Source organism: Gobio gobio (assembly GCF_949357685.1).
Source record: "Gobio gobio genome assembly, chromosome: 21".
In the NCBI taxonomy this organism is placed as follows: Eukaryota; Metazoa; Chordata; class Actinopteri; order Cypriniformes; family Gobionidae; genus Gobio; species Gobio gobio.
The window spans coordinates 9,161,757-9,175,708 of NC_137117.1; the positions used below are offsets into that span (position 1 = coordinate 9,161,757).

Here is a 13,952-nt window from a genome sequence, read left to right on the forward strand (position 1 = left end):
CGATGAACAGCGCAGTTTGATGGACAATCACATAACACACGCACGGTGTGTGTGGAGTCACTCTAGGAATGTCAGGGTTTAGATAAAAGGCAAGTGTTTGCTTGTGTGTGATAGAGCAGGATGTCTGTGTGTTGTGCATTGCATGTTTCTCTGACCGGTGTACATTTCCACATTGAGTAGGATTGGCAGTGTCGATCTCAGGGGAACATTTTCAGCTCAAAATTCAGCCCAAAATCAAAAAGTAAATTCATATATATATATTTTTAATGAGAATGAGGCCTTTTTTGCATTATGGTATTTGGTATCATATGGTATGGTATTTGCATTATAATTAGATTTTTTCTTTTCTTCACAGTTCACTGAAGAGAAGACTTTTTTTATATATTACAGTAATTAGAGGTTACAGTAATGAGACATTTATAGTAAGAGGTGTTTTTTTACATTATTATAATGTGAATGATGAGGTTTTTAATGTGTGTGTTAGTGTCAGTGTTAGGAGTAACGCATTACAAGTAACTTGAGTTACGTAATGAGATTACTTTTTTCAAGTAACTAGTTAAGTAATGGATTACTTTTAAATTAAAAAAATATCTGAGTTACTTTTTCAAATAAAAAATACGTGTTCCCATGTATTGACCACATGTTGAGAGAATCAGAGGCGTTGTGTGTGAACATGATGGGTATTGTAGTTCTAGACTAAAGCCCTGTTTCCACCAAAATTACCCGGAACAATTTGTCCCAATAACTTTTTCCCCAGACCTGCTGCTGTCTGCGTTTCCATCGCGTTCTAAAGTACCGTGAAGATTAGCCCGATGACGCGACTTTCGTCCTTTGCAAATAAGATTAATAAAGCCTGAACCTCGTCCTCGGCCCATCGGTCGTATTTTTATACCTCCATTGTTGATTCGAATAGCAAACGACTCTTACTGCACACACCACAACATACTTTTAAAAACAGTGGTTGAAATAAAATGCTTTGTGAGCATGTTCAGCACACAAGTCCCACCCCTGAAAGTTCCTGAACTTTGAAAAAGTACTACCTCATGAGCAGGGCCTTTTTGAGGGGAAAATATTTACCTGGACCTTCATTTAGACCCTGGTTCCTGCGGTCAAAACACACCGAATACTAGGGCTGTGCGATATTGAAGAAAAATGCGAAATGCGATATCCTTGTTAAATAATGCGATATGCGATACGATATTGCTTTAAGTGTGTAAAATCTATTACTTTCCCCAACTGATATCTTTCACTTAAAGCATAACCGACTGTGTTTACATGAATACTCATCAAGACATAACTGTGTGTGTATTTGACAGTTCGAGTGTGTAACAAGACATGGAAAAAAGAACGGCTTGTGCGCACGTTTCGTTGTGTGTCAGACAGCGCGAGACTGCAAGGAGTTGTTTTTCGCAAGTTATTGCGTTTAATAACTCTTTTTAACGTCAAGCAAGTAACAGTCTTGTGCCCAGTCTATTCTCTGCTATATGCATCAACCTAAAACGTACACTTTTTACAATGTTGAAATAGCCTATTAAAATCATTCAGATATTGCGTGCCCTTGCGATATGCATATTGCGATACGTACATTTGCGATATTTTGATAATTTCGATATATTGCGCAGCCCTACTGAGTACCACCCCCAAAGTCCCTTGTTCCTGCGGTGGAAACGCGGCTTAAATGTGAGAACAGCTGAAAGGTTTGTTTGAGCTGCGCCCTCTACTGTACAGCCGGGAATTTGTATTTCCGTCAGCCTGAGGCTTATTATTTTAATTTTGGTTTGAAAGGGCTCTTACATTTGCCCAAAAATAGAACTTTTTTTGTTAAAAATCCCCCCAAAAAACAAGCCCAGCCCAGCCCAGGTGAGAAAAAGTAACGCAACACATTACTTTTATTAAAATGTAACTACCGGTAAGTAATTCAATTAGCTACTGTTTTAACGGCGTAACACAATATTGTAATGCATTACTTTTCAAAGTAACTTTCTCCAACACTGATGACCATTGTATGGCATATGTGCTTAATTGTCATGAAAATGTGACAATTCAAATGTATTTAATGGTCTTATGCATCCTGTGTGTGTGTGAGATGTGTTTTTCACTGCAGGTGGGGTGTGTGTGTTCCTTTATACCGTCTCTTGCCTGCGGTGCATTCCTGACTTTCTGCCCCTCATCCACACACACACACACACACACACACACACACACACACACACACACACACACACACACACACACACACACACACACACACACACACACACACACACACACACTCAAAAGATCAGGTGACCTGGCAGCTTCGTGGTCTTAACCTTTGATCCCTCTAGAGTTCAAGCTGGTTTACGCAGTGTTTTTTGTTATGAACACTCTTTTGCGTGTGTGTGTGGGAATCTTGTCTCTTGGTAACAGGGTCTCACACAAGCTCTGTGTAGATTCAAAACCAACGCTGTAAAGTTTTGAAGCGGTCCTGCGTTAGACTCCGCCTCCTTCTGCCGTGGGTCAGCTTTGATTGACAGGTTCATGAAAGCATCTTATTGGTCCCTTACTTGACTTACACCTCAAGGTGACTTGCAGTTCAAAAGTGATCAATGAGTAACTAGTTTAAAGGCCCCCCACAGGGAATTTGCAGAGTTTTGGAAAAGTGGAATCTGGATGTGTTAAACGTCAAGGCATTGTTGGTAGTAATGCTCTTTTATTGGTAGATGAAAGCATTATAAAATCATCTGTACTATTTAATAAACAAACACAGGATGTGCAGAACTTTGTGTTTAAATTCTATGGAAAATGCAGGGCTTTATGTGGAATTGTGCAGCCAGCTATAATATAATTTTTTTGTTGTTGTATTTATTTCTGTCAATATTTAGTATTTCTGTTTACTATTGTAAACCTATCTTACATGAGAAACCTAATTTGTTCACTTCATATATTTGTTATATTTTTAATAACAAAAATAAAATTCAAAAAGTTTGGAAACATTACTATTTTTAATGTTTTTGAAAGAAGTCTCTTTTGATCATCAAGCCTGCATTTATGTGATCAAAAATACAGAAAATATTATTGCACTTTCAAATAATGAGTTTCAGTTTTGATATATCATTTATTCCTGTGATCAAAGCTGACTTTCCAGCATCATTACTCCAGTCTTCAGTGTCTCATGATCCTTCAGAAATCATTATAATATGATGATTTGATGATCGAGAAACATTTATGATTATTATCAGTGTTGGAAACAGTTGTGCTGATTCATATTTTTGATGAAACTATGATACTTTTTTCAGGATTCAATGATGAATATTAAGTTAAAAAGAACAGCATTTATTACGAATATAAATAACTTTTTATCAATTTAACACATTCTTGCTGAATACAATTATTAATTTATTTTTAAAAAAGAAAGAAAAAATTTACTGACCCCAAACTTTTGAACGGTAGTGATTATTGTTACAAAATATTTCAATTATAATTTTTTAAATGCAGGTTTTTTTTTTTAATTCAAAGAATCCTGAAAAAAGTATCACAGGTTATACAAGAATATTAAGCAGCACAACTGTTTTCAACATTAATAATAATCATAAATGTATCCCGAGCATCATATCTGAATGATTTCTGAAGGATCATGTCACACTGAAGACTGGAGTAATGCATTCAGCTTTGATCACAGGAATACATTACATATTAAAATATGTTCGCTTAGAAAAGTTATTTTAAATTGTGATAATATTTCACAATATTACAGTTTTTTCTGTATTTTTGATCAAATAAAGAGTCTTCTGTATATATGGTACTGTATATCATTTATAGTGAAATACAATTCCCCTCATATCATGAAATCATATTTTGGTCATATCTCCCACCCCCACCACGAGCCATAAAATGCGTTCTGACTTTCTCTCATCGTTCCTTCTCTTTTCAGACGAACATGATGCCGTACAGAAAAAGACCTTCACGAAGTGGATCAACGCACAGTTCTCCAAGGTGAGCGAAGATTCCCGCTCATGCTGAACTTCTGCTTTGATGGCTGTTCTACGGTGTATTATGAATATAGTCAATAATGCTAAAGCCTGTCGTCAGCGACTGTCAATGTGTCATGTGATCGAGAACGGCCCGTGTGTGAGCTCGCGATGTCTATTATTGCTCCGAGCTGAGAAACACTGGTTGTGGCATTAGTGCGACTGCTCACTAAATTTAGTCGATCCCGCAGGTTAAAGAGGTTGCAAAATGCCACCATTTGGAGCCCTAAATCATGTTTTAGTGATGCGTTTCGTGTCTCTGCTCCGTCTCAGGATTGACCTATCGGTAAGCCCCGCCCCCCTTAGTTACTGTTGCTAACTCGGACAAACAAACGGAGTTGCTATATCTTACAATGACAGCTGTCAGTGTGAAAACCTTAACCCAAGATGTTTTTGGACACAGAATGTAGCGTATATCCCGTTCGAATGATGGCCAAACTTAACTGATGGTTTATCAAGTTTATCATGTCCTTTTTCACTCCAAAAAAATCATCGTAAGAGCTGAACAAACAAAGCATAAGAAGAGCGCATTGACGTCTCATTCACAAACTATCTCTCTCCGTTGCATTACCATTAACATACACAGCAAATTACACAAAAACACTCAAACAACTAACAGTAAACAAACATATACACAGAGCTTATGCCTTTTCGAGGGTGCAGTTAATAACTGGTCAACTTTGTGTCTGCAAAACAACTCAGATAAACTGCGTGCGAGCTCATCCTTTCACTACCCGTAAACTATAATTCCCATCAAAATAGGAGTCCTCCTTAGTAGGACAGATAATGTAGACTTTAAACATATCTAAAATTAAATTAATTTACATATAACCAGTTTAATATGGAGAGGCACTGAAATGTAGACCTTCGTGTTTTTGACCTACAGTGTAACATGACGTGAGAACAGTTCGTTATTTTGGTTTGTTTGTTAGCAGGGACTTTAATCGAAACTTAACGAGAGTTTGACAAACAGAAAATCCTCTCAGGATCCCTGGAGTCAGTGTTACAGTACCACAGGCACGACATTTTAGCATTTTTGTAGCATAAACACCATCAAATCGATGAGAGCTTCGGATTTTCCAATGTTTCTCTATGGCGCTGAAACCTAAAGTTGTCCGAGTTCCGGTCCCAGCGCAACTGATACTCAACTGCTATTGGCTCATCTGCGTTCGAGGGGAGGGGCTTACCGATAGGTCAATTACATCACTCTCTCGCATAATTAATGATAATGAGAGCACCCTGTTTAAATGTTCATGTGAAGGAGGACACGCACAAAAGCATCCCACCCTGCAAAAACTCTGGATGTCTGTGCATGTTATTGCAGGGCTCCAGACTAACTTTTTTCACTTGGAGCCCAGTGGCCCCCTACTGAAAATTTTAGGGGCACAACCAGAAATTTTAGGGGCGCACACCATAAATCAACATGCTAACCAAATCTACTAATTTCCACTGTATTACTAATAGGGATCGGTATCGTTAAGGTTTTAATGGTATTACTACTCTTACCGATACTGCTTATCGATCCGGTACTTTAACAGTATTCTTACCGGTTCTTTTTATTATACTTTTTTTTTTTTTATAAAAAAAAAAAAAACATAATTAAGAACATAATTAACATGGCTTGAAAAAGTAAAATATATATAGCAAAAGAAACCGCAAAGTTTGAACAAAAATATAAAACATCTATTTGTAAATGGACCAGTGTGCAGGCATTCGGAAGGTCTGCTAACATTAATATTACAGTAAAGAACAAACCTACAAAGAAATCTAATAAAGTAATGAAATGTAAAATAACACTGCATAGTTTTCACTGTATAAATTGATAGATTAATGCTTATAAAAGCTAAAGTTATTAATTCAAGAGATGTGAATCTTTTCTATTTGCCTTTAATTGTTCGATTCGAATTAATGGCTCAATCGTCAGCAGGTTTATTAGACGCTGCCCCTTTAAGACCGATCGAATGTAGAACTAATAATATCATATTCTCCTATTTCTCCAAACTATTTACGCCCATTTAAGATATAAACTGTTAAAATAACTACTCTCCAATCCGGTCAATTTGACACCGGCTATTTGTTGTTTATTTGATGGTTTAGACGCGCACACGAAGCCTAAAATATTAAGTGCAAGTCGGTCCATTTCGCAGCACACACACATAAGCTTGAAGTTGGAAACAGCGTCTCTTGCGCGGATTATACTGCATTTAATAGCTATTTATTATCACACACATCCCGCAGTTTAGCAACAGTAGAGACCGCAGTTTACAACAATCACTGAATCTGACGTTTAGTTTAGGTTTAGGGAGAAATGACAGCGCAGCTGTGAAGGGAAGGATGTCGCGCTCGACGGAACACGGCTATAGGAATAGTTTTACCTCATATCATCTTTTTATAATTCTTGGAAGCCAAAATCGAAAATAAAATTAGATTAATATCACAGCACATCCCTAAAGTTTAAGCAGACTAAACTTCTGTGTAGTTCTCTTGGCCATCCTCACTCATTAAGCTGACTGTGGTGTTGTGTTCGCTGCAGCTCCACGTGAGAGAGCTCGCTCGCTTTCTCTCTCTCTCTCTCTTCTGGATTGCGAATGGCAAAAATGCATCACGGACAAATGATTTAATATTATCTCATATAGAAACGGCTGGCAAAGATAGAATTTGCCAGACATAACGTCTATCAATTATAATTAGTAAGTGTATTTTCTTAATTTATCCAGTACCAACAGCAGGCAAATTTACTGGTCGCACATGTGCGACTGGATGTAAAATTCAGTCGCACACTCTCAAATTTTAGTCGCAAAATGCGACCATTTAGTCGCACTCTGGAGCCCTGTATTGTTGGGATGTTGTATATCCCAGTGATACAGCTGTAAGCGAGCCGTTGGGTTGATTTCCCAGTGGCATTGATGCTCTGCTTTGTTTTTTCTTATTTGTTGTTGAGGAAGAACTTGTCAAATGACTTGCATTAACCTCACTTTAATGTCGTGTGTTTTAGACGGGGAAGACGCCCATCAAAGACATGTTCTCTGACCTGAGAGACGGCAGAAAACTCCTCGATCTCCTGGAGGGACTGACTGGAAGCACACTGGTGAGTGTGTTTGATGGTTGGGAGGGTTTGAATGGCGGTTGAGTGTTATGTTTCTGAACTATGCGTTTATATTTAGCCTCAACCAACACACAGACAGTTTGAGTGACAGCTGAGAGGGGACAGGGGCTATAGGCTTCATCTTCATCTGTCGTCTTCATCATTTTCAACTTGCTGATTATAAGCGCACACACATTTTCATTCAGTGTGTTATTTTCACACTAACCCTCATGTGAGATAAAGTACTGTGGTGCTACTTTGATACAGTGAAACTGAATGATTTGCTTTTTCTTATGGTATTTCTATAGTATTTCTATGTTAAGTAGGGTTGGGTTAAGAATCTAATATTTACAGTATCTTTATGAAGTTTTCATATCTCACATCTCATTTCTTGTCTCACATCTCATGACTTTCCTGCTGTGAGCTTTAGCAATAGTGGAGTTTGATTCTTTTCCATGAATCATTTGAATCTTTCTCTTTGAATCTTGATTCAGGGATTCGTTTGTAGTCAAAAATTATGAGAGCTTTTTTAATATATTGATTATGTTAAATAAACTATTGCTAATACTTGTAATAATTATTCATTATAAACAATGCGTATCTTTATTGTTTTAAGATATACATCTAATGTATGTCACCTGAATGTATTTTAGATGTTCTATCTCATGTCAAGTTGAAGTGTTTTATGTAATTGTTTTATATTTTATGGATTGTGATATTGATTTTGTGTTTGCCATGTAAATAGCCTCGATGCTAACATGGCGCTTAACTTTATAAACAAACATTTTATTAATGCAGGTAAATATCACTGTTTATAACTATGCATCGTTATATTTGTGCGTAGAAAATAAAATTAAATATAGCGTTCTTTTTGTTTAGTTAGTGAAAAACGATGATTTTTTTTATTTTGCATCAAATATTTTGAAATAGTTTATAATCTTAGTTATTTATGGTATTATACTATACTAAATAGTTTCAAATCTTCTGATTGAAAAAAAACAACCTTTCAGATAATTTTACAGCAAATATATGTAAATATGTACTGAAGATTGTCAAAACTATCTGTGCTACAATTGAAAAGTTTGGTGTCATAAATGTTTTTTCACAAGTTATTGATTTTTAATCATTCAGTAATGAAGCATTAAATTGATCAAAAGTGAGTTTATGTAACAAAGAATCCTGAAGAAAAAAAAAGTTTCCACAAAATTTTGAATCGCACTGCAAAAAATGCTTTTCTTACTTAGTATTTTTGTCTTGTTTTCAGTCCAAATATCTAAAAAATCTTACATTAAGAAGCATTTACAAGACAAGCAAAAGTTTTTGTCTTATTTTGGGGGAAAATAACTCAAAATTAAGGGAGTTTTTGCTTAAAATAAGCAAAATAATCTGCCAAAGGGGTAAGCAAAATAATCTTAATTCAAACAGAAAACAAGATTATTTTTCTTACCCCTTTGGCAGATTATTTTGCTTATTTTAAGTAAAAACTCCCTTAATTTTGAGTTATTTTCCCCCAAAATAAGACAAAACATTTTTTTTTGCTTGTCTAGTAAATGCTTCTTAATGTAAGATTTTTTTTAGATATTTGGACTGAAAACAAGACAAAAATACTAAGTAAGAAAAGCATTTTTTGCAGTGCGGCACAACTGTTTCCAACATTAATAATAATAATAATAATAATCATAAATGTTTCCTGGGCATCAAATCATCATCAGAATGATTTCTGAAGGATCATGTGACATTCACATGAATACATACTATTTTACAATAGATTAACATAGAAAACAGCTGTTGTAAATTGTAAGAATATTTCACAATATTACTGTTTTTACTGTATTTTTGATAAAATAAATGCGTTTAAAAAACATTTACAAATCTTACCAACCCCAGACTTGTAATGCATCACCCTCGCAGTGCTGTCATGTTGCATGTTCAGAAACACAGTAATACTTTGGCATTTGTTTGTACTGTAAACTGTATGGAGTAACTCTCTCCGTCTCTCTGTCTCTCAGACCAAAGAGCGCGGCTCTACCAGAGTTCACTCCCTCAACAACGTCAACCGAGTCCTGCAGGTCCTTCACCAGAACAGCGTGAGTGTCTGCTTTTGCCTTCCCGTGTGTCCTCGCTGCTGGGGGACACTCTGGGCTTCGGCTGCGGCTGGAATTATTTTTATGTCTTGCCTCGTATCAGCTGACAGACGCTGCCCGAGGAACGCACTGCAAGGGCAGTCTAATTAAAATGCTTTACAGTTCTAGTGTGTCTTTTAGGGACATTAGCGTGTGTCATTTTGACGGCAAGGTCTCTACGCTTTGACGTGTCCTCTGTCTTTATGCTGCGATGGCTTGGAGTCAGACAGACACAAACACAGATGCTATCAACAATGTGCACAATGTTTCTTCCTGTCACATTCATTCATTTTCCAGATCATTGTCTTTGGTACTTTAAAAATGTATACAAAAAAACAAAAAATAAAACCGGTGTATGTATATATATAATATAAACTAATATATAATAAAAATAACATTTATTTTATATTTATTTATATATATTTATATTTATTCATGAACAATGTGCACAATGTTTCTTCCCGTCTCATTCACGTTCATTCATTTTCCAGATCATTGTCTTTGGTACTTTAAAAATAAAAATAAAAATAAAATAAAATAATATATATATATACACCAGTGTGTGTGTGTGTGTGTGTGTGTTTGTGTGTGTGTTTTCAGGATTCTTTGATGATTCGAAAGTTCAAAAGAACAGCATTTATTGGGAATAGAAATCTTATTAATGAAAAAAAAGAAACATTATAAATATCTTTTTTGTCTTTTTTGATCTATTTAATGTGTCCTTGATGAAAAAAATTATAATCTTACATGTATATATATATTTATATATATTTATATATTTTTTTAAATTAATTTTTAAAGTACCAAAGACAATGATCTGGAAAATGAATGAATGTGAATGTGACGGGAAGAAACATTGTGCACATTGTTCATAAGTAAATATAAATATATATAAATAAATATAAATAAATGTTTTAATTAAATATATATACTATAATTTATAATTTTCTATTTATACTATATTTATTATATACTCCTATTGTTTTATTAATTTTGTCACAGTTTATTTGAATAGTTACTTATTTGTATATATAAAATATTTGATATGTATGTGTGCGTGCGTATATATGTATGTAACTATTTTAAATATTCAAATAATAGCAGTATTTTATAATATTGTATCAATATTGCATTTAATGTTTACTTATTACTTATTTGTATTTTATTTAAATTACTTAATTTTTCTATTTTATTAATTTTATCACACTTCATTTGAATATTTACTTGAAATAATTTTTTTATATATATTTGTATATATTTCTTTATATATTTAAATATTTTCTTTTAAGTAAATATTCAAATAATAGCGGTATTTTATAAGAATGTATCAATATTGCATTTAATTTTTAATTGCTTATTTTATCACAGTTTATTTGAATATTTACTTAAAAAAATTATATATATATATATATATATATATATATATATATTAGGGCAGTCAAAAGATTATTCGCAATTAATCGCATCCAAAATAAAAGTTTGTGTGTACATAATATATGTGTGTGTACTCTGTTAATTATTATTTATATATAAATACACACACATTCATGTATATATTTAAGAAATATTTGCATGTATATACTGTATATACATTTATATAATCTATAATATATATAAATATAAATGTTTTATATATAAAAATATGTTTTTTTCTTAAATATATACATGCTTGTGTGTGTATTTATATATAAATAATAATTATACACAGTACACACACATATATTATGTAAACACAAACTTTTGTTTTGGATGCGATTAATTGCGATTAATCTTTTGACAGCCCTAATATATATATATATATATATATATGAAGTAAATATTCAAATAATGGTGGTATTTTATAATATTGTATATATTTTGCATTTAATTTTTACATATTACAAGTATACCTTTTTTATTACTGATTGCCATTTATTTTAAGTAAATATTAAAATATAAAATAAAAAAAATGGCAATCAATAGAAAAAACAAGTAATGCTATACTTGCAATATTGGTACGATGCTTGTGCTCTTATATACAGGCGTTAATAATACAGAACAGAATTTATTATCATTACACTCATTTAGTTCATCTCATACATTCATTTGTTCACTTTGGAAGCCCAAACTACTTTTACATTAACTACCGTTCAAAAGTTTGGGGTCAGTAAGATTATAATTTTTTTCATCAAGGTCACATGAAATAGATCAAAAAAGACATTTATATAATGTTACAAAAGTTTTCTATTCCCAATAAATGCTGTTCTTCTGAACTTCCGAATCATCAAAGAATCCTGAAACACACACACACACACACACACACACACACACACACACACACACACACACACACACACACACACACACACACACACACACACACACACACACACACACACACACACACACACACACACACACACACACACACACACACACACACACACACACACACACAGACACACACACACACACACAGACACACACACAGACACACACACACACACAGACACACACACACACACAGACACACACACACACACACAGACACACACACACACACACACACACACACAGACACACACACACACACACACACACACACACACACACACACACACACACACACACAGACACACACACAGACACACACAGACACACACACAGACACAGACACACACAGACACACACACACACACACACACACACACACACACACACACACACAGACAGACACACACACACACAGACACACAATGGTCACACAGATCTTGTGTGATTAATTGCTCTCATTACCCTGTCATTAGCGGAGCGGTGTCCGTTCACACAGCCCTGATTCGTGTGTTTTAATCTCTTAACCCACACAACCGGATCTCTCTCAGTCTAGTGCAGGTTTAAGCAGCGTTTCATGATCGCACCTGGTCCAGATGTTTATCTCCCATAAATACAGTCACACACTTAATGACGTCGCTGATGAATGAATGGTTTCTGTGATTATCTCACACCCAGTTGGCTCTCACTAGTGATCGAGGCCTGTGTTTGTGGTCGGCTGTCTAAGCAAACATGACAGCTTAAGTCCAATCATTGAGTGGGAAGTGCAGGTTTGGTTCCTCTACACCTGTAGATCCAGTGCGATTAGCTGTGTGTTCACACACACGATCACGCGTCCCCCGTAATCCTCTCTAAACGCTCTCGGAGTTTAGATGAGGGCTAGTAATAGCATGTTGTGTTTATATATTCCATACAAACGCTACAGCTTTTCCAGACATGATGACAGTACGCCAAACATTTCACTTCTGTAATGTGACATTTTTGAGCTCAGCAGGTCAGACTCAGGACTGTCAGACGTGGAGAAAGCTCTTGCATGCATTTTGATGTGCTAGTTAATTCATGTAATTAACAAATGAAAACTTATTGTAAAGTGAGATAGAATCAAGACGTTTTGTATCCATTCAGTTTTATTTGAACTTAAATGTTTTTTTGTTTGCTTGTTTTTTTGTGTGTGATTTGTGTTTTGGTTTTGTTGTTTAATTTGCTTTGCTTTTTTTTTTTTGGTTTGTTTTTCATTTTTTATTTATTGAATTTTTTTGTTTTAAACAAAAAAGTTTTGTTTTTGTTTGTTTTTTATTTTGATTTGCTTGTTTTATTAGTTTTTTGTTTTTCATTTCGTTTTTGCATTTTTTGTTCTTTTTTTAAGAGTATTTTTTTGTTTGTTTTGTTGTTTTATTTTGCTTTTGTTTTAAATGTAGTTTAATGTTTTACGTTTTTTTTAGCCTTTATTTTGTTTTATTTGTTTAGTTTTTTTGTTGCATTTTTTGTAATGTTTTGTTGAAGAGTTTTGTTTTTTTGTTTTGTTTTAGGTTTCTTTTTTGTTTGCTTTTATGTTGTTTTGCTTGTTTTTTGAATAGTTTTTTTGTTTGTTTTGTTGTTTTTTATTTTGATTGGCTTGTTTTATTAGTTTTTTGTTTTTCATTTAGTTTTTGCATTTTTTGTTCTTTTTTAAGAGTATTTTTTGTTTGTTTTGTTGTTTTATTTTGCTTTTGTTTTAAATTTGGTTTAATGTTTTACGTTTGTTTTTTGTTAGCCTTTATTTTGTTTTATTTGTTTAGTGTTTTGTGTTTCATATATTGTTTGGTTGCATTTTTTGTTGTTTTGTTGAAGAGTATTGTTTTTTGTTTTGTTTCTTTTTTATTTGTTTTTATTTTGTTTTGCTTTTTTGTTTTGTTTTTTATTTTAATATTATTATTTTATTTTTTTAATAGTTTTGTTGTTTTATTTTGCTTTGTTTAACATTTGGTTTAAAGTTTTATGTTTTTTTTTTTTTTTGTTAGCCTTTATTTAGTTTTTCTTATTTTATTTGTTTTTTGTTTTGTTTTCATTGTTTATTTTTGCAGTTTTGTATTTTTTAATTCCGATGTATGAACAGTTCTTTTATGATCTTTTTTCTTCTTTCAGGTGGAGCTGGTGAATATCGGAGGGACTGATATTGTAGATGGGAATCATAAGCTAACTCTAGGACTCATCTGGAGTATCATCTTGCACTGGCAGGTCAGAAAACACACAGACAATGTTGACACAAATGACAAAACAGGCATTTCATGTGTATTCACTATTCAAAAAAGGTTTACATGTGCCATGTGTTGTTTAACTATAAATTCAGTGAGATGTCTGAGATGTCCTCACTAATATAGTTGTGTGTGTGTGTGTGTGTGTGTGTGTGTGTGTGTGTGTGTGCAGGTTAAGGACGTCATGAAG

General features: G+C 33.9%; 1 protein-coding gene across 9 annotated transcripts in view; it reads left to right on the forward strand.

Moving 5' to 3' along the window:
- utrn (utrophin) overlaps positions 1-13,952 on the forward strand; it is a gene marked incomplete at both ends in the record, with an annotated part of 350,347 nt that overhangs the window by 40,321 nt on the left and 296,074 nt on the right. For all 9 annotated transcript variants that reach the window (XM_079802801.1, XM_079802799.1, XM_079802800.1 and 6 more), the window contains 5 exons: positions 3,914-3,975; positions 7,006-7,098; positions 9,105-9,182; positions 13,653-13,745; positions 13,935-13,952. The exon at positions 13,935-13,952 is cut by the window's right edge and continues 155 nt beyond it. In XM_079802801.1, the coding sequence (XP_079658927.1) occupies positions 3,914-3,975; positions 7,006-7,098; positions 9,105-9,182; positions 13,653-13,745; positions 13,935-13,952 (344 nt within the window). The remainder of the gene's footprint in view (positions 1-3,913; positions 3,976-7,005; positions 7,099-9,104; positions 9,183-13,652; positions 13,746-13,934) is intronic.